We start from the raw sequence: 22,128 nt of genomic DNA, 5'->3' as shown, positions 1-22,128 counted from the left end.
CAGCGGACGCAGCGGAAGATCTGGGCTATCTGGTCTGAAGGCTCTAGTTCCAAGTGAGCCGTTGTTGGGCCTAAGGGCCCCAAATTCCCCCCTCAGGAGAATCACCTGGAGAGCTTCACAATACAGAGTTCTAGGCCCCTTCCCCAAGGACTGAGTCAGTGGGACCGAGCGGCACCCAGCCAGGTGTTGCTAACAATCAGTCAAGTTTGGAGCATTCCAGGGATGTGCTCTTTATGAAAAATGATTTCACCTAGCAACAGGTATGAGACCGAGGACGCATCTTCCTGCCCAAATCCGAGGCTCACTGGGGCCGCAAGAACCCGCCACTCACAGAAGGCTACGTGAGCTGGGGGCGACAGACACAAACACCCCATCCGCCCAGACTTAGGAAAGCCCAGAGTGGTGCACGCCGCCCCGCCCCCTCCTCGCTCTCCCCGCCCACCCCGCTCTCCCCGCCCACCCCGCTCTCCCCGCCCACCCCGCTCGGCGACTACAAGTCCCATCCTGCCCTGCGCTCGCGCACATTACGCCAGAGCAAGATGGCCGACACCGCGGCCACTGCCGGGGCCGGTGGCTCCGGAACGGTAAGGGCGGGAGGCGTGGGGCCGAGGCCGAGAGAGTCTGGGCATTCTGTAATTTCCCGCTAGTGTGGGCAACAATCTCATAGCCAGAAATCCAGCCCCACTATGAGCTCCGAGTGGAGGAGGGTCTATCAGGCCGTACATGCTCCCCTCCTTGGGACTTGGCGGCGGCCTCCTGAGTTGGTGGACCCGTGTACTGATTGGCTCCTTTCCTGTTGGGGGTTGGGAACCCGGAACACCTCCTGATTGGTTCGAAGACGCCAGTTTCGCTTCTTTATTGGCCAGCCAAAGTTGGGAGGGATTCCCGTTTCAAAATATTTAGCTTTTCTACTTTTCTGTGCTGTTGTCGTTTTCCTAACACTCCTCAGCGTCCTCTGGTGCTGTTTTAATTTTTCTTGTTAATGAAATGGTGTGGTGATGGGAGGAACAAGAGAGTAATCATTTTTTTCTTAAAAGATAGGCTTGAATTCAATCCCATCATGCATGTTTTTTCAGCTACATATTCTGATAATCTGCTAAAATAGAAAGTAAAAAAATGGGTATTTTGTGATATTGGAATTTTCAGTTTTAGGTAGCCTTTTGGTATTTAGAGCCCCTTGGTACTTATTATTCAGCTAGCCAAGATTTACAAGTCTAAGCACCAGGGGTTACCACCTTTTATTAAGCACTGATAAATATTTAGCAAAAGAACTTTTGCTTGGCATTGATGATATGTGAACTATTTCATTGCATCCTTGCTGTGTAGGTGAAAATCTTTTTTTTTTTTTTTTTTTTTTTAATGGGTTACTGATTTGCAGAGATCAGGAAGTAAACAGTCCACTAATCCTGCTGATAACTACCATCTGGCCCGGAGGCGAACCCTTCAAGTGGTTGTGAGCTCCTTGTTGACAGAGGCAGGGTTTGAGAGTGCCGAGAAAGCGTCTGTGGAAACATTGACAGAGATGCTGCAGAGCTGTAAGTACCAAGAAACGATAGGCCATCGTCCAGTCAACCAGATGTCTGTTCTGTGTCCTGCAGTGTGATCGTGTAAGAGAAGGTTTAGCAAAAAGAACATAGTAAAGTGACTTACAGGCTTTAGAATCAGATGGACATGGGTGTAAGTCATTGCTCTGCCCCTTCATAGGCTGAGCAAATCACTAAACCTGAACTTAAATTTCCTTATTTGTGAAATAGGATAATAATTTGTATCTCATGGAGTTGTGAGTATAAGTGAGCTGCAGATGTAAAACATATGATGTTTGGGACATTGTAAGCTCTTGGTGACTTGTAGGTGCTGTTATTGCTGTCTCTTGTCTGTGCTCAAAAACGTCATAGTTTTGTTGCAGAGTTATGATTAATTTCCATGAAGTAGATGCTACACATTGCATAATCAAATGCTATAGTATGTGATTCAAAGAGGGAGGGTAAAGAAGTTTTATAGAATGGGAAAACACTTTTTTATTTATTTTTGAGGTGGGAAAGGGGAGAGAGAAAGAGACTCCCAAGCCAGCTTCATGTTTTCAGTGCAGAGCCACATCCAGGGCTCAATCCCACACACGTGGGATGATGACATAAGGTGACATCAAGAGCCAGGTGATTAGCCAGCTGAGCCACCCAGGCATCATTGGGTAAAAACGTTTTTAAAAGGAAACATGTTGGGGTGCCTGGTTGGCTCAGTCAGTTAAGTGTCCGACTTCAGTTCAGGTCACGATCTCACAGTTTGTGGGTTTGAGCCCAAAGTTGGGCTCTGCTGACAGCTCAGAGCCTGGAGCCTGCTTCAGATTCTGTGTCTCCCTCTCTCTGCCCCTCCCCTGCTCACACTCTGTCTCTCTTTCTCTCTCAAAAATAAATAAAAACATGAAAATAAATAAATAAAGGAAACACACTGAGGTTTAGGAGCGTGGAATGGTCTCATATAGCCTTTTCTGCTTCTGCAATGTATTACCCTGCTTGGGTCTTAGTTGGGGTGGAGAGGTGAAGTAGGATGGAATGAGAGATGAGATTATTTAAGGTCTCTTTTGAGAGATCAACACTTATGAATGTGAAAAAGAAATTTAGGCAGGGGGAGAAGTTAACTGCGATGCAGGCCAAGTAAAGGATTGGCCAACTGGGGGAGCTCTGGAGCAATTGTTCGCTATCAGAAGACACCACATCAGGTTGAAAAGGCGCTGCTGTGTACTTAGGTCTTGATCAGGCACTCCGTGTGGGCTGCCCCAGGAAGGACGTGGTCTGAGGTGAGGTGGCTCTCTGCAGCTGATGTTTGGAACTTTCAAATACCACATGTTATGGTCTTAGAAGCTCATTAGACTCTTAAATATTGAGGACCTCAGGAGTTTTGTCTACAGGGGCTTTATAGCGAGAGATTTTTGCCACATTAGAAAATAAATTTGAGAAAATCTCAGACGTATACATATGCAAGCCCACATTCCGTTAGCCCTCAGACCCATGATATCATCATAGGGCATATAGCCTCTGGAAAACTACATGAGAAAGGAGAGAACAAAAGTCAAAGAATGTCTTCACTTTATTATAAACATAGCTTTGGCCAGTGGACTCTGGAAAGGATTTCAGGGCTGCCTGGGGATTCCCAGACCACACTTTGAGAACTTTTGTCCTAAAGGAATGGACTAATAGTTCCCAACAGAGAAGAATTCAATTCTTCTTTTTATTATTTTTTTTTAACATGTATTTAATTTTGAGAGCGAGAGAGACAGTGCGAGCAGGGGAGGGGCAAAAAGAGAGAGGGAGGCACAGAATCCAAAGCAGGCTCCAGGCTCCGAGCCATCAGCACAGAGCCTGACAAGGGGCTCGAGCTCATGAACCGTGAGATCTTGACCTGAGCCAAATTTGGGTGCTTAACGGACTGAGCCACCCAAGTGCCCTGACAATTCAGTTCTTGAAAAGCTCTTGGAATTCAGAGTTTAACGGTCCTCGTGATTGAGGCAGTTCTTTCTGATACCACTGGGCAGGAGCCCTTTTTCCTCTCAGAAGAAATGGTTGCCACTGAGAGGGATGGCGCTGAAGTAGTTGTGTTGGAAAGCTGTGAATATTGAAACTATAAGGTTTGAAAATAGCATAAAAGTCTGCCACTTCATTCCAAGGAATACCAAGGATAGCTTGGAATACCAAGGATGGCTTAAACCGGGGTCTTGCTAAGACTTGGGCACTTCCATGTGGTCAAGAGCTCTGGAGATGGATGAAACTAGAGTGTGTAATGCTAAGTGAAGTAAGTCAGTCACAGAAGGACAAATATCCTATGATTTCACTTATATGTGGAATTTAAGAAACAAAACAAATGAAGATAGGGGAAGGGAAGGAAAAATAAGATAAAAACAGGGAGGGAAACCATAAGAGACTCCTAAATACAGAGAGCAAATGAGGGTTGCCGGAGGGGAGTTAAGGGGGGTATGGGCTAAATGGGGGATGGGCGGGAGCGCCTGAGTGGCTCAGTCAGTTAATCTGACGTCAGCTCAGGTCATGTCACGGTTCATGAGTTTGAGCCCCGCATCAGGCTCCACAAAGACAGCCTGGAGAGATCTCCATCTCTCTCCGCCCCTCCCCCATTCATGCTCTGTCTCTCAAAAATAAAAACTGGTAAAAATAAATAAATAAATAAAAAACAAATGGGGGATGGGCAATAAGGAGGACACTCAGGATGAGCACTGGGTGGCAGATGTAAGAGATGAATCACTGGGTTCTAGTCCTGAAGCCAAGACTACACTGTAGTTAACTAACAGTAAGTTAACTAACTTGAGTTTAAATTTAAAAATAAATAAATAAAAGAGCTCTGGATACAAAGTTTTAGGATCTGTGTTAGTTATAAGCATCAGGCAGAGTTTCTGTGTTTGTTGCCTATAGTTGGTCAGTTTCTAACTGAAACCCAGTTAGTCTGGGTTCAGAACAAAGTCTCTGAATATTTTTTCGACATTTCTCGTACATACCTTTGAGATCCTAAGAGCTGCTGGCATGTAAGAAGAATAGCCAAATGGGTTAAGATATTTTAACTGTCACCTGGCTTCCTTCTAAGATGTTCCACCGGGATTCTAATTAGATTTTCCCCCATAGTAAACAGATGCTACCCACTGTTTTCACGTATGGAAGCTAGTAATAGTGACTTGTCCAGGATAACATGGCAAGTTGGGTGGTGAGTCTTCATTTTGACACCCATCCCTCTCAAGCACCACTTGCTTTTATATCCTGAACCATTAGGGCCTCTAAAAGGAGCAGGGGCTCCTTACCTTTAGGGGCTCCTTTTGCCTCTGATGAGATCTGTGGACCCATCCCTGGAAAAAAGCTTTTCTGTAGGTAAAATTCAGCACAGTTTCAAGAGTTTTCAGTGTTTTACCCATCTACCTCTGAAGCCCATTTATGGAGCCCAGCTTCATACCTCCTCTTTTCCCTGAAGGACTTTGGTATAACTCTTTTTTTTTTTAAGATTTTATTTTATTTATTTTTTAATTTTTTTTTTTTAAATATTTATTTTTAAGAGAGAGAGAGGGAGGGAGACAGCGCAAGCAGGGCAGGGGCAGAGAGGAAGACACAGAATCTGAAGCAGGCTCCAGACTCTGAGCTGTCAGCAAAGAGCCCGACATGGGGCTCGAACTGCGAGATCGTGACCTGAGCTGAAGTCAGACACTTAGCAGACTGAGCCACCTAGGACCTAGGCACCCATTAAGATTTTATATCTTAAGTAATCTCTAATCCCAACGTGAGGCTGAGATCAAGAGACGCATTGTCTACCAACTGAGCCAGCCAAATGCCCCAATAACTTTTTTTTTAAGTTTATATTTGAGAGAGAGAGAGACTGAGAGAGAGAGACAGAGCATGAATGGAGGAGGGACAGAGAGAGAGGGAGACACAGAATCTGAAACTGGCTCAAGACTCCAAGCTGTCAGCACACGGACATGAGGCTTGAGCTCACAAACTGCGAGATCATGAGCTGAGCCGAAGTCAAACGCTTAGCCGACTGAGCCACCCAGGTGCCCCCATAACCATTTTTAAATGAACAGTTCAGTAGTGTTAAATACATTCACAACTGTAAATATATATACAGCTGTCAACACTATCCATTTCCAGAACTTTTTCGTCATCTACACAGAAACACTGTATCCATAGCTTTAACTCCCCATTCCTCCCTTCCTCAAGCTCCTGGTAACCTTGAATCCACTTTTCGTCTCTGTGGATTTTCTTTTTTCCAGGTACCTCATATGACTGGAGTCTTTAAATATTTGGCTTCCTGTGTCTGACTTACTTCACTTTGCATAAGATTTTCAAGGTTTGGCCATGTAGCACATATCAGAATTACACTCCTTTTGAAGGCTGAATAATAATTCCGTTGTATGCGTGGGTCACATTTTGCTTATCCGTTCATCTGCTGATGAGCACTGAGCTGTTTCCACCTTCAGGCTATTGCAAATACTGCAGCGAACACTGGTGCACAAGTATCTGCTTTCTCTTTGCTTGGGTGTATGCCCAGGAGTGGACTTGCTGGCCCCTTAGGATAATTCTGTACTGTACTTCTCAGGAACCGAGAGTAAGACCTTATGTCTTTGGTCCTTTCCTAGACATTTCAGAAATCGGGAGAAGTGCCAAGTCCTACTGTGAGCACACAGCCAGGACCCAGCCCACGCTGTCAGATATCGTGGTCACGCTGGTCGAGATGGGTGAGTACATCTCCACTTTCCCCTTCTTCTGTGCAACCGAGTTGGAGTCAGGAGAGAAAGAAGGGTCACCAGGCATGAGCCACATCTGCCGAGTGTTCTTGAGTTCCCTCGTGTGTCTCCTGGTTTGCTCTTAGCTTGAGAGAGGGTTCCTCTGAACCCCGTCACTGACCCCCTCCTTTCCTGTTGGGGGCTTGTGCTAGAGCTGCTTCCCAGTGGCAGCAGAGCCCTCGAGCTGCGAGTTGAAACTTTCCCACCACAGCATGACTTCCCTTCCATGGTCATTAGCCAGGGGCCTGGACAGTGATTTCAGCTTTCCTGTCTCTTAGGTTTCAATGTGGACACTCTCCCTGCTTATGCAAAACGGTCTCAGAGGATGGTCATCACTGCCCGTAAGTGACTTCAAACTGAGGTACTCAGCGAGTGCTCAATAAATAGCTGTGGGATGAATTCATTGAACACGGTGGGGATCGGTTTGTAGCTACTTGCTTGCTACAGGCTCCCTTCCATTGTCTGGGGCTACATGTAATATGATCTCTATTGAGATGAACAGGATTGGAGTACAAATTTAGTCACCAGAAAGGCACACCATCTCAGAGGCGTTGCTGTGGCTCTTGTGCTTCAGCTCCAGAAAAGGCTCTTTGAAAAATGCGAAAATTCTCATTCTTCCCCTAAATCATGTGAACAATGGCCTACAGGCTAATGTGGCCTACGACCTGTTTATGTAAATAAAGTTTTATTGGAACACAGCCGTGTTTACTTATTACCCGTGATGGCTTTCATGCTGTAACAGCAGTGTTAAGTAGTTGTCACAGACTAGATGGCTTGCAAAACCTAAAATATTTACTCTGTTCCTTATGCAAAAAGTTTGATGACCTCTGTCTTCGCTAAACGGGCTTGGGAGTAACTAGTTTGGGCTTGTAGGACATTAGGGAGAATATACTGGATTTTTTTGTCAGCATTCTGTTCATGCTGGCACCCTTTTCAGAAATTCACTCAGAGTCACAGCAGAAAGGGCTGTTTTCAGTCCCCTCTTGCTTTCATTAGCCCACACTGACAACACCCTGGCTCTGTGTCTGTCCTTGTTATCTGGGTTCTGTGAAAAGACCATTCCTTAGCCCACCCAACTTCCTTAGTTCCTCAGCATGCTCCCTTATATAGTCCTTGTCACAGCTGCCCACCCACGTACCTGTGAGGCACGCCGGCAGATTGCTGTGTGTGGGGCCGCCCCCATCCAGGTCATCCAGCAGGGCCGCGCATTGTTGGGGGGACCTTCTCGGGTCTTCAAGTCATTAGAGACCTTTGATTGATAGAAATACAAGGTGTCTGCTCTGCAATGAGAACGTTGAGGTCCAGCATTTACTTTGAGCAAAGGAGGGATGGGGTAGAGACCCAGGTCCTTGGGCGCAGGAGTAACCGCTTGTGACTCTCTGTTACAGCTCCAGTGACCAATCAACCAGTGACCCCCAAGGCCCTCACCGCAGGGCAGAACCGACCCCACCCACCGCACATCCCCAGCCATTTTCCCGAGTTCCCGGACCCCCACACCTACATCAAAACTCCGGTGAGTGATTTGGCCACAAGGGGAGCTATGGCACATACAGAAGTAGTCGGTTCTTGCTGACTATCAGACTGGAGTCCAAAGGTTTACCGGCAGAAGGGTAGTTCAGAACTCACAATGTCTTTCCTCGTTGACAGACCAGTTGGCAAAGGAGAATGATGATCTGCATGGTTCGAATGTGTTTTCATTTGCCAAGCGGGCAGTTTCATGTTGCCTTGGGAAGGTGCGCTGTGCCCAGGGGTCTTCCACACACTACCTTGTGCTGGTGCAAATGTGGCACCATGCAGGCTGTCAGGGCAGGTCCTCAGGACGCTTCTCCACACCTCAGGAAGAGCCGGGCAGCCCCCATCACAACACAGCCATTGCCCTTGACCAGTCGTCCCTGTATTAGTGTCCCAGGGCTGCCTGTGGCAACGATGTACCACAAGCTGGGTGGCCCCCGACAACAGAACTACATTGTCTGACACGCGGTTCAAGAGGCTAAGAGTTCAAAATCAAGGTGTCGGCAGGCTCACCTTGTAGGAGGATCCTTCCTTGCCTCTGCCTACCTTTGGGTGGTTTGCGGGCAGTCTTTGGCGTTCCTCGGCTTGTAGATGCAGCATCCCAGCTGCCTTCACGTGGCAGTCCCTCCGGATCACTCCTCACGTGGCCATCCTCCTGTAAGGGCACCAGTCACCTTGGATCAGTACCGCCGTACTCCGGTGTGACCTCACCTTCACTGATCACATCTCACGATGACCCGACTTCCAAATAAGGTCATATTCTGAGGTACTGGGATTAGAACTTCAACAAATCTCTTTTTAGGGAAGAACACAGTTCAACCTACCACAGTCCCCCAGTCTTTTATAGTGTATCTCTCTCAGTAAAAATATTAAGTACACATTCCAGTATTCACTTACTACACTAATATTATAGTGTAACACTATACCAAAATAATATGCATTTAAAGATCATCTCACCCGTATGAAAGGTTCAGGAAACTTGTCCCCTCCTTTATAATGACAACTGTGCGATTGCCTCTGCTTCTTATTTTTTTGAAATCTTTGTTTAATACTTGGTGGACTAGTAAGTTGGAGGTCTGATTCTTTTTCTTTTTTTAATGTTTATTTATTTTTGAGAGGGGTTGCAGGGTGATGACTGAGGATCTTAAGCAGGCTCTACGCTGACAGCAGCGAGCCTGATGCAGGGCTCGAACTCATGAACCATGAAATCACGACCTGACCTGAAGTCGGACACTCAACCAACTGAGCCACCCAGGCGCCCTTGGAGGTCTGATTCTAAAATTAGTTTGTTCTGGAACTTTTACAGCTCTCATAATTGAAAAGGGTACATTACAATGATAGGTAGCATTGTCGATTGCCCTTAACACTCCTCAAGGCACAGAGCCAGCAGAGTCTCCTTCTTCCCTGAGCCAGACCGCCAGGGACACTGTAGATGTCTTGGTTTGGAAGGGATCAAGTTGAGGGGCGGCCCAGCCCCTTTCTGACCCAGCTCAATTTGCAAAATTCTTCTCTGTTGTAAGCTTTCCACTTAGTTTGCTTCCAATGATTAAATCTAAGTCATTTGGAAAAAAAAATCATGAAACTCATTTTTTTCATTCTCATGTACAAATTATTTCAAGAATCTTTTTTAGGGGCGCCTGGGTGGCTCAGTCGGTTAAGCGTCCGACTTCGGCTCAAGTCATGATCTCATGGTTTGTGAGTTTGAGCCCCATGTTGCACTCTGTACTGACAGCTCGGAGCCTGGAGCCTACTTTGGCTTCTGTGTCTCCCTCTCTCTCTGCCCCGCCTCCATTCATGCCCTGTCTCTCAGAAATGAATAAATGTTAAAAAAAAATTTTTTTTAAAGAATCTTTTTTAAAATTTTCTGTTAAATGTCCACCTTCTTGAATGTCAGTCATCTTAAAAATAATTGTAAGATCTTGAGGCTCCTGGGGGGCTCAGTCAGTTAAGCGTCGCCTTCTTGATTTGGGCTCACGTCATGATCTCACAGCTTATGGGCTTGAGCCCCACATTGAGCTCCATGCTGACAGCATGGAGTCTGTTTGGAATTCTCTCTCTCTTTTTCTCTCTCTCTGTCCCTCTCATGCTCATTCTCGCTCTCTCTCAAAATAACATTTAAAAAGATAATTGTCAGATTGTGCACTTTAAAGTATATAACAAGTGTGTTCACAGTCCACTCAAATTGTACTTGTTTCTGTGTTTAAGTATAGACAGAGGAACTGCTTGTATAGGTGACACACTTGAGTTAACATTGACAACAGTGGGAATGATTCCAATACTTCTTTTTAAGTAAACTTTTACTGAAGTATCACAAACATACAGAAAAGTACAAATGATAAATGTACAATTTGGTGAAGTTTTACAAAGTGCATGTACATGTTGAAGTTGTACCCAGAGCTCAAAAAAAAAAAAAAAAAAAAAAAACAACCCCAAAACACCATAGGGGCCACCTCACTGGCTTAGTAGGTGGAGTGAGTGACTTTTTTTTGTTTGTTTTTTAATGTTTATTCATTTCTGAGAGACAGGCAGAGCATGACCGGGGAGGAGGAGAAAGAAGGAGACACAGAATCCAAAGCAGATTCCAGGCTCTGAGCTGTCAGCACAGAGCCCGACGCGGGGCTCGAACCCACAGACTGTGAGATCATGACCTGAGCTGAAGTTGGACACATAACCAACTGAACCACCCAGGCGCCCCTGGAGCGGGTGACTTTTGATCTTAGGACTATAAATTTAAGCCCCACATTAGGTGCAGAGATTGCTTAAAAGTAAAATCTTAAAAGCAAAACAAACAAAAAAACCCATAAATCAGCATTCCAAAAGGCTCCCATTCCCCTTCAGTGATCAGCCCTCAAAGGTAATCTGATTTTTATCACCGTAAGTTCTTTTGTCTATGTTTGTGCTTTATATTAATTATGTGGCTGCTTTCACTCAACATTATGTTTGTGAGATTCTCCTCCACGTTGCTGAGTATAGCTTAAATTTATTCAACGTACACATAATCTTTTGGTACTTGAGGTAATCCAGGTCGTAGCTTATACAAATGGCGCTGCTGTGAACATTCTAGCATTCGGTTAAACCATGGGAAACTGCAGTTTTTGTAAATCAGTTAGATATTTGCAATTTTATACATAAGGTTCAACCTGTTGCATGTCTTTTAGGGCACATATATTTGCATTCAACTGAACATGTACCCAGGGGTCTCAGGGCTGGGTCACTGGGGACGCACGTGTTCAGCTTTAGACGACACTGCCGGATGGTTCTGACACCTCTTTTAAAAAGCCCATCTCCATGGCATGAAGAGCAGTTGCTTTTTTGGTCATTATTAAAATGTCAGCTTTACCGTTACAATTTAAAATGTTTTGGCTAACTTCTCATTCTGCTGAGATCTCGGTCATTTTTCACTGTGTAACGTGATTGCCAAAAAGCTCATCATTAGGAGCCGGGGGAGTGTCAGTGCACCATTTTCTTGTTCATTTACACTTACGTGTTAATATCCTCAGTCTGTGGGTCTTGGAGGGGCCCTCTCGGGACAACATCTCCACTATGTAAAGGTTGCTGTAGGAAAACAAGGGGACACCGAGGCAGCCACTCGCGTGCTGCAGGATGTCACACTCCCCCGCTGGGGCTGGGTTGCCCTGTCGGGGCTTCCCTGGGGGGATGACTCCCCCTCTCCCTTCAGGATTGCATCTCCTCTGCCTTACGTGACAGCCCCTAAATGGAGGCCCAGGGGCACTTGGTATCGTAAATGTGTGTTTCTTAATCTTTAAGCTTAAAAACAAATATTAGCAATAGTTTCATCATTTTCGTTCTGCCCATCCATGCCCTTGGGGGTCTTGGCTCTCCCTGACGTCACTGGGTCGTTGAAAGGGCGGAAGGATGGGGCCACAGCGAGGATGATCCATCGACACGACTGTAGCGTCTTGGCTGTTGTCCTTGCAGACGTACCGCGAGCCCGTGTCGGACTACCAGGTCCTGCGGGAGAAGGCTGCGTCCCAGAGACGAGACGTGGAGCGAGCACTCACCCGCTTCATGGCAAAGACGGGCGAGACCCAGAGTCTCTTCAAAGACGACGTCAGCACATTTCCATGTGAGAGTCTCTCCCCTCTGTGGACCCTGTCTTGGCGCTTGAAATAATCCCGCCATCTTCCCTTTCTCTTGGCATGGTAGGAAGAAATGAGGGCTCTGTCTTGGTCTTGGGGGCACCTTGTTCTTTGCACTTCTGGGTCCTCCTCCCAGATCTTCGGCGCCTTTCCCCAGCTGATAAGTGCAAAACGTTACGGCCTTAGTTGGCAGCAGCTGCTTGAGGTTGGGTTTAAGCTGCCTCGAGGGTGACTGAGGCCTCGGCATCAGACAGACTCATACAGTGGAAGTGACATTGTCATCGAGGGCAGGGCACTTACAGAACATCCCCCAGTCTTTGCCCTTCCCGTCCCTGAAGTTCCCATCTCTGCACAGTCACGTCACCGTGCACCTACGTTCCTTCACCTCCACAGATTTCGGTCTTCTCAGAGGTGAACAGACAGGTTGGTTTGGGCGATCAATTCAGTCAGCAGGGCCCCATCGAATGCTTGCTGCCTGCCTGGCCCTCAAATACTAGCCGCTAACAGTTCATAAGTGCCGGGTGCTGCGCCCATCATCTCCCTTGTATTATCTCATTAAATCCTCTCGTAAACCAGCTTATGAGTTAGGAACTGTTATCCCCACCACTGTAGGAAGCCAAGGCCTATAGAGAAAAGAAATGAGGTCATTTGCCCCAAGTCACACAGCTGGTAGTTAGAATTCAACCCGGCTCTTTCTGACCACAGGACCTCATGGCTGAGCCATAACAAAGGTAATCTTAGCATGTCTCCTGCTAATCACATTCTGCCGCAGAAATACACATAGATGATTTCTTTTAATTTTTTTTTAATTAATAATTTCTTCTTTTCATCAGTGCTTTTTGGAAGAATTGGAATGCTTGCTTACCTGAAGTACCCTTTAGCTCAGCGGACACACTTACATGCAGAGAGGTGACAAGTCCAGTATTTGGACTTGAGTCCCTTAGGCTGAAGAGATCAATCTCCTTGCTCAGATATGAAGCTTAAGGAGTTAACTGAGCTTGGGCATAAGGCCACTAAGCTGATGCTTTGCTAGGAAGCAGCCCCAGCTCTGTCCAAGTTGGGTTATACTTGGTAAAAGTGGGCCCCAAGGTCATATTGCCCAAGTTGAGATTCCACTCTGCCACTTTCTATGTGCTTGAGGGGGTCACCTCGCTTTTCCATGCCCCACATTCCTCACCTGTGAAATGGAGCTGGCAATTGTATGCAACAGGGTGGAGGTGAGGATTAAAGATACCATGTAGGACATGGCATGGCGCAGGGTGAGTGTTTGGAGTGGGTTAGCCATACTGTTGTTACTTGTTGTGGTTCGCGGAATTGTGGGGCTCTCGGCCCACTGTAAGGGCCTCGTGACTGGAATTGTTCCCCTCTTCCGATTTCCCAGTGATCGCTGCCAGGCCCTTCACCATCCCCTACCTGACGGCCCTCCTTCCATCGGAGCTGGAGATGCAACAGATGGAAGAGACAGATTCCTCGGAGCAAGATGAACAGACAGACACCGAGAACCTCCCTCTTCATATCAGCACGGTGGGTCCTGCCTTCTACCTACTGCACGGTCCTCAGCCTGGTCGCTCCGGAAGCCTGAGACCAGGCTCGTGATCATCTCTTGAGAGATGTCCCTGTCCCCAAGTCCCTGTCCTGGGGATTTATTCATTCGCCAAACACTGAACAAGTGTCTGCCAGCCAGGCACGGTTCCGGGTGCTGGGGAATTAGCAGGAGACAAAATCGACAGCATTTCCTGCCCTCATGTAGCTAAGAAAAAATTATAAATTAGGAGACAGGAAGTAGAAAGGTATGAGGGAATGTAGTTCCGGATAGGGTGCCTGGGAGGGTGACATCAGAGTGAAGACCTTAGGGGAACAAGGCTTGTACATATTGGGGAATGGAGTCCTCCTCGCAGAAGGCACAGGAGATGCTAAGGCCCTGAGGTGGGAGGCATTGTGCTGAAGGACAGCGGTGCCATCAAGATGGCATGAACAAGGCAGGGTTCCTGGGGAGTCACGCCTTAAAGGCTGTATTAAACACTGGGCTTTTGCTCAGTAAGGTGGGAGCCATCGGGAATGCTGAGCGGAGGAGAGTCGGGGTCTGATGTAGGTTTGCTAACGGGGTCAGTCGGGTTGCTATGCTGAGAGTGGGCAGTGGAAGGTAAGGGCAGAAGCAGCTCTCTGCTTCTCAGACTCCAGTAAGGAGTCTCCGCAGTAAACTGACAGGTGGCAGTACAAGTGAAGATAATGAGACATGGTCAGATAGACCATTTGGTCAGATTCTAGACTGTGTTCAGGGCAGAGCCAAGCGACAGCATGGGTGTGAGATGTGCGGGGAAGCTAGCCAAAGAGAAATGCAAGGTGTTTTGCTTGAACAATGGGAAATATGGAGTTGCCTTCAGCCAAGATAGGGAAGACCTGGGGGGGAGGGAGGTCCAGGAGATGGTGGAAAGGCACGGGTTCTGGTTAAGCAGGGTGGCTTTGAGATGCTTGTTAGCCAGGTGGTGACGTTGGGTGGCAAGATGGATGTCGGGTTGCGGTGTGGGGAGCTGTTAGGGCCAGAGATGGGAACTTGGGGCTCATCAGCATGTAGATCGTGTTTAATTTTTTTCTTTAAGGTCTTATTTATTTCTGGAGAAAGAGAGAGGCACCATGAGCAGGGGAGGGTCAGAGAGAGAGGGAGATACAGAATCTGAAACAGGCTCCAGGCTCTGAGCTAGTTGTCAGCACAGAGCCCGACGCGGGGCTCAAACCCACAAACCGTGAGATCATGACCTGAGCCGAAGTCGGACGCTTAACCGACTGAGCCACCCAGGCGCGCCTAGATCGTGTTTAAAACCATGAGCATACCTTGGCCGTGGGTGAGGTGAAAAAGGACAAGAGAAATTGGACTCCGTAAGTATAGGCTATGCGGTCCATTACGGTAGCCACGTGTCTATTTATACTGAAATTCAGAGCTCCCACCTCGCTCATTCTGTGCAGTGTGTGACTCTTGATCTCAGCATTGTGAGTTCAAGCCCCACGTTGGGTATAGAGATTACTTAAAAATAATATCTTCATAAATAAATAAACGATGTACATGACATACAACTAAAAATTCTGAATTTTAGTCACGTTGGCCACTTTTCGAATAGCCACCTATGGCTAACGGCTACCACACAGGACAGTGCAGATGTGAACGTTTATGTCATTGCAGCAAGTTCCATTGGACAGCGCTTATATAGACAATCGTTTCAAGGAATTTTGTTGTAAAGGGAAGGGAAAGGATGGGGTGGTGGCCAAAGGGGAAATGTGAAGGAGTTAAGAGAGGTATATTTACTTTTGTTTGTTTCTTTAAGATTAAAGAAATAACAGGATGTCAGTATGCTGATGGGAATGATCTGATAGAGAGGAAAAGTGGATGCAGGAGAGAAAGAAACATTTTGGAATGATGTCCTTTGGTAGGTGAGAGGGTAAGGGATCTAGGGGACGAAGCGAGGTGGAGGGGTTGGCCTGGTCATGGGCATTCCATTCCCAGGGGAGGAGGTAAGAGTGCGTGGGCAGAGACTGAGGCGGGATAGATGCGCTCCTCGGACTTGTGGGGGTTCTCGTCCCGTGAGCAGCGTGCTGTGCTCCGCACGTAAGAGGACGAGACCCCACTCTTGTTCCTGCGTCTTTGCGAGAAAGTGCCAAGTAGAGCCAAAGAATGGCTAAAGCTCAAATGCCTCTAAGGCCTGCAGGACCCTATGGTCAGGTGACCATAGTCATCCATCCTTTAAGACTGGCCCTGGCCCTGGTTTCAAAGCACAGGAGGCCTTGGTGGCTGTCGTTGGACCAGGCAGTTCCCGTGTTCTCTAAGGTTCTGTGAGGCCTGCGGTCGCCGACAGCCCCAAGGTGCAGGGGCGGGGTGCCTGCTCTCTGGTACGTGCCGAAGGGCCTCCTTACTTGAATACACGTTGCTTTAATGTTGGATTATTCCTTTCAGAATTAGGGCTGGAAGCCCTTGGCTTCACATAAAGCAGAGGAACTTGGTATTCTGCGCTTCTGTTTCGGACTCAGTTAATTTGGTCTTGGGTCGTGGACTATGGTGATTGGGTCGTGGACTAAAGTGAGGTCCACCCTAGGAGGAGAAGGAATCTTCTAAGCAGACATCACCTTCCCTTTGTAAGTACAAAGTAGTTAAAGGGCCCGCGGATGTGTCCTCCAACGCCCCAGGTAATGACATAGGTGAGGTCATGGCAGTGAGCAGGCCGGGGCTGAATTGAAGGCTGGCAGCTGCTTGGAGCCCAAGTCAGACAGCAAGGACTAGGAAGCCGTGACCCTCAGAGTCAGATGGGCCGGCTTCAGATCCAGACTGCGCTGCCCTCCAGAGACTGTGATTTGGTTGCCGTACCTAACTTATGAGTCCGGTTCTTCCCAAGCACACGCAGTAGGAGGAGCAGCTAACTCAGCAGCGAACTGCAGGTGCCCAGCAGCTCAGCTCACGGCACCCGTTGCTTCCCTCACCCCCTCCCGCCCCCACCCCCACTGTCTCGGGCTGTACGACCACTTGCTCTTCTATTAAAAGTACATAAATAAAAAGACCCCAAGGAAAGGATTCTAGCAACAATTTATATACAGTCAGATGGACTTGTTAATGGCATTTTGTCGAACTGGCGAACATAAGCCTGCGTTTGAAAAGCCACAACGTAGAAAAAATGTTTGGGAAAGAAGTGCTTATGCTGCCCATGTTTGCTGTCCATCCACGCTGTCTCCTGGGAAGCAGCCGGTGCCACCGGTCTCTCGTGTGTCCCTCTGGAGACATGGCCTCCTTGTCGTCATGCCCACAAATAGCAGATCACTAACGGGTCTCCCTTCCTGTGTCCCTTTATCGATGTGGCCGTCCCATATGCGTACCGCGGCCTCTTCCGCCCTCTTTCGGGCTTCACGTAGCCCATTGTCTGGATGTAACCATCAAATTTAACCAGCTCCCCGTAGATGTCTGTGTTTTCTATCCATAGCGTTTACGGATGTCATTATGGTGAATTAAATAACTAGTATTTTAACTTACTCTTTTGTGTGTCCATGGCAGCACCTCCTTCAAAGACCATTGCCCAGGAGTTACTTCCCGTCACCTGGTTCTGGTTTTTCCTAAAGGGGCTGTGCATTTGACATTAGTGTGTAAGAGACTTTTCTCTTCCTGTATGTCTGAACCAGCGGCCTTCCGCAAACAATACCGGGGTCTAAACTTGTGCTCTTAACGAACAACATGCCACTCGTTTACTCAACAAGTATTTATTTGGTGCGGTGTGTGTCAGATACTGTTGTGGGTGCAAATAGAGCAAACAGAACACGTGCCTTTTGGGAGCCCGTGTGTCGGCACTGGGACAACAACAATAAATGTTAACATATAAATAAATGACTTACTGTGTATTAAAGGTGAAGATGCTGTTGTCGGCGCAAGGGGACCAAGTAGGGTAAGACCCAGGGTGAAAGGAGGGGGGTTCAGTTTTACATCGGGTGATCGAGGTAGACATCACTGAGAAGGAGACATCTGACAGGAGACTTGAAGGAAGTAAGCAAGTGAGCCACGTGGCTATCTGGGGAAGAGTGTTCTGGGAAGGGAGCAGCCAGTGCAAAGGCCCTGAGGAACAACACAGAGGTGAGTGTGGCTGTGGCTGAGGGAGGCAGGGGGAGAGAGGCAGAGGTCAGATCGGGTAGGACCCCACAGGCAGCTTTAAGAGCTGACTTTTAATCGGGTGAGACGGGCGTGTTGGGGGGGGTTGTGGAACAGAGGAGGGACATGTCGGAACTTCCTCAGGGAGGACTGACTATGGGGATGTCAGTTAGGACGCTGCCACCGCAGTCTGAGGGAGAGACAGTGTGGGTCCAAGAGGGCGACTGCAGTCAGGAGGGTGGCAGTCCTCAGCCTCCACCCATACTTAGAAGGTTAAGGCCAACAAGCTACCCTAACACATTGGACGTGGGGGGTCTGAGAAAAGCGAGGATGACTGCGGAGTTTGGGCTTGAACAGCTAGAAGGATGGGGTGGCCGCGGGAGGACTGTGGGAAGACCGGGCACAGGGGAAGGGCCGGAGTTCAGGTTCTGGCACAGAAGTTCGAGGTGCGTCCTTGACACCAGGAGATGTCAAGGGCGCAGGTGGCTACGCGAGCCTGGGGGTCAGGAGAGCAGTCGGGGCAGCGAGGCCCACATGGCAGTCGCTGGCGTGGACACCATGTTGGAAGCTGTGAGGGGCCTCGGTCACCCCCAGGGCATGTGGGGCTCGCCGGGGCTCACACGCTCTGGCCTCCGCGGGCTCCAAAGGACTCTTCCGCGCCTACCGTTTTTAAACAAATCCCCGTGAGTTTGGTACTTGACTTTTATCTACTCCTGTCCCTCCCTATCTCAAGGCTGCCTGTCCCTGAAGGAGGCAAGAAAGTGGCATTTGCAGCTCTGCTTGGGAGAAGAGCAGCTGTTGCCCCACGACTCGGGACCCCCATCCTGGCCCTGTGAGACATGTGAGCCTAGCAGAGGGGGCCTCGGAGCCTCCGGCAGAGGTCCCAGGGCTGGCTTCTCCCCACCCCCGACTCTCCCCTTCCATCCTTACCATCTCAGGAAACACTCGAGGCAGGGTTAAGGTGAACTGTCAGCAACTTTGAGGATGGGGGTGGTTGCAGTAAAGAGAGGACGGCAGGGAAGGAAATCAAGCCGTTCAGAACCTCAGAAAGATTGGGAGCCAAACATCCCAGGCAGGTCTGGTCACGGTCAGACCTCGTGTCCGCCATGAGCTAGGTTGACCGTGGAGCACCCGCTTTCATCAGAGCCTCCGGAAGGTCCACGACAGCTCTAGGTCGCTGTGTGGTCCCTGCCGGACCAGGTGTTGGAGAGGACAAGCCCAGGGACCCTGGGGGAACTGGGTCTTTGGGGAGAACAGAATTGGTGGGACAGGGAGGGGCGAGCGGCCGAACCTAGAAGTGAGACAGTTTCTGCAGGCGCACTTGGCCTTGACAGAGGTCCCTGGCCTAGGCCTGCTGCCCCTTGTGGGAGAGCCTGCTGTTCTCCACACTGCTGTCTTGACCACAGAATTTCCTGGTTGAGGTCAGGCCCTTTTGCCACAGTTACCTAACGGGAACCTCAGTGGCAGAACCCTTGGTCTGTCACCAGGGGGCGCAGCCCCACCAGCTTCTGGTCACTTACAGTCTCTCAGGCCTGCCTTCTAGGTCAAGTCCTTGGTATGATTGTGTGATTTTCTTTTTTCTCCCCTTTCCCCTGCAGCTTGTGCTCATTTTTTAAAAAACGTGGGAAATAGAAGAGAGTATAAATGCGGAAAAGGAGAGTCAATCATCCATATTCCTAGAACCAGTTACGAATTACAAATAAAAAGTTTTAATTGGGATCATGTTGGATACGTGTAAACCTATAAACTTTTCTCCCAGATGGCTTTCCTCAAAAAGCAAAGAGCGAAAGTCCTGACCCCCAGGTCACCGATGGGGATTGTCATTGCTGTGTCGTCGGTTCCTGCATATACCCTGCTTGGCCTTGGCAGGAACCCTCAGGGCTCAGAAGCTTCTGACCTCTGCTGCAGTGTGATCGTTGGTACCTGTTGCAGGTACCAGATATTCGGAGGAAACCGATTACAGTTTTCGTTCCGTTTGGTCTGGGAGATTCCCTATGCACACGATTTGTTCTGGCCCTGTGTCCTGCGAAGCATCAAGGTCACTTCTCTTTGTCCTTATCTCCCCACAGACTAGGTTTCCTCCTTGAACATGTAACTGTTAGCCCCTGACTCCCTGCCAGGACTGTCTTCTAACTCATGCCCCTGCCTTCTCAAGAGGCTCAAAGTTTTGTGTTCGGTGGCCCCCTGTGCCTAGGCCATTGGTCTCGTCTTCCTCTGATAGCCAGCCCCTGCCTGGGCCTCATCTCATCTGGGGCAGAGATAGGTATATCAGAAAGTGTTCCCGGGGCTTCTAATTTCTTGACGCAAGCGACGCTTACGATGGGCATGAATGATCTCTTTCCTTACGCCATTGGTATTTTGCTTTGTTTTGGCTTTTGCTCAAAGGAGGATTCTGGAGCCGAGAAGGAGAACACCTCTGTCCTGCAGCACAACCCCTCCTTGTCGGGAAGCCGGAATGGCGAGGAGAACATCATCGATAACCCCTACCTGCGACCCGTGAAGAAACCCAAGATTCGCAGGAAGAAGTGAGTTGGAGGCGGGGGTGCAGAGAGGCTTCTCCGGCCAACCAAGGTGGCCCTCTCTGCTCCTTGGCAGGAAAGAGAGGCTCCCCAGTGGGTCTGAAACCTGGGGAAAGCTCCTCCGGTGAGAAGAAAGCTTTTCCTTTTTCCTTGCCTCACTCATCTGCCCTCCCCCCACTCCCCAGTACGTACCTCTTCTTGCAAAGAGGCTGAGTGTCCTGCAGCCCGGGGACCAGCCCTCAAGCCCTGGCGCTGTCCCCATAGAAGCACAGCAGGTGGGGCCCCCACTGGGCAGGCTCCATGAATTCTTCTTCTTTCTAGGTCCCTCTCGTGAGCCGAGAAGGAAGCCTGCCTTAAACAGAGACGCGGATACCACTCTCTTGGGGCTGTTAAAGCCACTGTGCCCTCCTCAAGGTCAAGCCCAGGCAGCCGGATGTGACTGGGCATGATTTTCATAGCAAACTCCATATTAAGATGACCTATTTTCACTGGATATTTGGGTGGAGCCGGACGCGACAGTGACAATCAGCTTTTCTTAAACAAGCTGGCCGTCCCATGGAGGGGGCAGGAGCAGCCAGTAACTTCCGTTATTATCATAGGACTTGACTCCTTTGAAACCTGGAAGGCCAGGAAAGGTGGCAGGAAAGAAAAGATTCTTTGTCTGCCGTGCCTCCTGCTGGAAAGACTGCCTGACTCGTCTGTAGTTCAGGCTACCTGGGCTCCTCTTACTGACTCACTGACAGCATGTGGCGCCAATTTATTGCCCCAGAACCTCAATCTCATTTCTCTCTTCAGCTGGGCTCCACGTGCCCTGCGAGCTGATGGAAGGTGACTTTGCCCTCCCTCAGCCTTTTGGAAACAGGCGGCCCACCCATCACGGCGTCGACCTGGGGCTGGCAGCGTCAGGCAGAGTGCGCAGGCGTGGTACGTGCAGAGGCGGAGCAGGGCGGCCCTGACTCTCTCACGCACCCATAAAGCCGGGCTGCACTCTCCCCTGAGAGATTTGTCACTTACCGTTCCCCTGAGGGATGTGTGCATGGGAACTTCCAAGTCCTGCCCCATCCCAGGAAAAGAAGTTTTCTCTGACAAGAGCCTAAATCAGTGGATAGATTAAACCGTGACTTGTAGAAGAATGACTGATCATAAACAATAGGAAAGGGATTTGATGGCGGGGGTGGGGGCAGGGTGAGAGTTTGAAGGATGGGCCGCCGTCTGCTGGAGGGCTGGTTTGGACAGAAGGCCGGGGCCCCACCTTCTGAGTGGGCTGAGAGGAGCCTGCAGGAGCCTGCAGGCCAGGCCAGGGTGTTCTTCCAGAAGCAGGTCTGAATCTGTCCAACCTCTTTTCCTCCTGGGGAGCGAAGCTTCATCTTTGATGTACCCTCCAAACCAAAAACACACAAAGGTAAGGAAGACGCTAGGTAAGCTGATACCCTTTGGCTGGTCTCCAAAGGAAGAGATTTAAAAACCCAAGTCCAAAGAAGAACAGTGCCAGGGACACCTGCAAGTTAACACAGGATAGACAAGGAGTCCTCTGAGTTCGTGGCCTAAGGTCCGTATTGAACGTTCCTTGTGCTCCGCTTCCAGAGTCCTCTCTCCATCATGCTCTTGGTGGATTTGAAAACAAAAAAATGTGGCGGCCGCAGCCATGTGCCTCTGGCCTCACTGTTGCCCCAGGCGTTCTATCCCATCGCCTGGAAGGAAAGAGCTGCTGGGGAGTCACTGAGGACAGCAGACTAGGGACAGAGGAAGCGTCTTTCAGGCCCCTAGCAGCCTGGAACTCTTCCAGTTGGCCGCAGGCAGGTTGGGCCTGGGCCGAGTCTCTGATTCGGCCCTTGGCGATTCTTGGCCCGTGGAGCTTAAGTACAGACCCAGGTTGGAGCCATGGCAGATGCAGGGCCGAAACCTTCCCGGCTTGCTGTCCCCCACTCACAGAGCAGCCATCCCTGTTGGCGTTTCTGCAGTTCCTCTTTCACCAGTGCTGTCCAAAACCAACACCTGCCCAGTGCCATCATGCTGAGGGGGGCGGTGGCTTTGGGCCAGAGTTGCCATTTCCGCTGTCAAGATTTCAGAGTCCGCTGTTCCGTTCTGGATGAGAGGCCCTGGGGAATG

The 22,128-nt window shown here is 49.2% G+C and overlaps 1 protein-coding gene across 6 annotated transcripts; it reads left to right on the top strand.

The window, feature by feature from the left end:
- The first annotated feature begins 534 nt into the window (after positions 1-534).
- TAF8 (TATA-box binding protein associated factor 8) lies at positions 535-21,753 on the top strand. Of its 6 annotated transcripts, XR_005530299.1 has the most exons (10): positions 535-584; positions 1,379-1,535; positions 6,125-6,223; positions 6,550-6,612; positions 7,660-7,784; positions 11,723-11,870; positions 13,265-13,407; positions 15,204-15,305; positions 18,234-18,341; positions 19,886-19,975. XR_005530299.1 is itself a non-coding variant. In XM_039242664.1 (9 exons), the coding sequence occupies exons 1-9, from the start codon at positions 540-542 to the stop codon at positions 20,351-20,353; spliced, it is 933 nt and encodes a 310-aa protein (XP_039098595.1). In that variant the 5' UTR covers positions 535-539; the 3' UTR covers positions 20,354-21,753. The 6 variants fall into 6 exon arrangements, 4 of the variants coding, with proteins under 4 accessions (XP_039098595.1, XP_039098598.1, XP_039098596.1 ...); XR_005530300.1 differs by lacking the exon at positions 15,204-15,305; XM_039242664.1 differs by lacking the exons at positions 15,204-15,305; positions 18,234-18,341 and adding an exon at positions 20,341-21,753 and having other exon boundaries at positions 19,886-20,025.
- Positions 21,754-22,128: the final 375 nt, after the last annotated feature.

Source organism: Hyaena hyaena, unplaced genomic scaffold, assembly GCF_003009895.1.
Source record: "Hyaena hyaena isolate Hyena2069 unplaced genomic scaffold, ASM300989v1 scaffold_211, whole genome shotgun sequence".
In the NCBI taxonomy this organism is placed as follows: domain Eukaryota; kingdom Metazoa; phylum Chordata; class Mammalia; order Carnivora; family Hyaenidae; genus Hyaena; species Hyaena hyaena.
This window is presented reverse-complemented; position numbering and strand designations above follow the sequence as displayed.

Coding starts and splice junctions, on each gene's coding strand:
- TAF8 (XM_039242664.1), top strand. CDS start 540: ATGGCCGACACCGCGGCCACTGCCGGGGCCGGTGGCTCCGGAACG. Junction 1,536..6,124: donor GACAGAGATGCTGCAGAGCT/GTAAGTACCAAG, acceptor GTCCTTTCCTAG/ACATTTCAGAAATCGGGAGA. Junction 6,224..6,549: donor GGTCACGCTGGTCGAGATGG/GTGAGTACATCT, acceptor CCTGTCTCTTAG/GTTTCAATGTGGACACTCTC.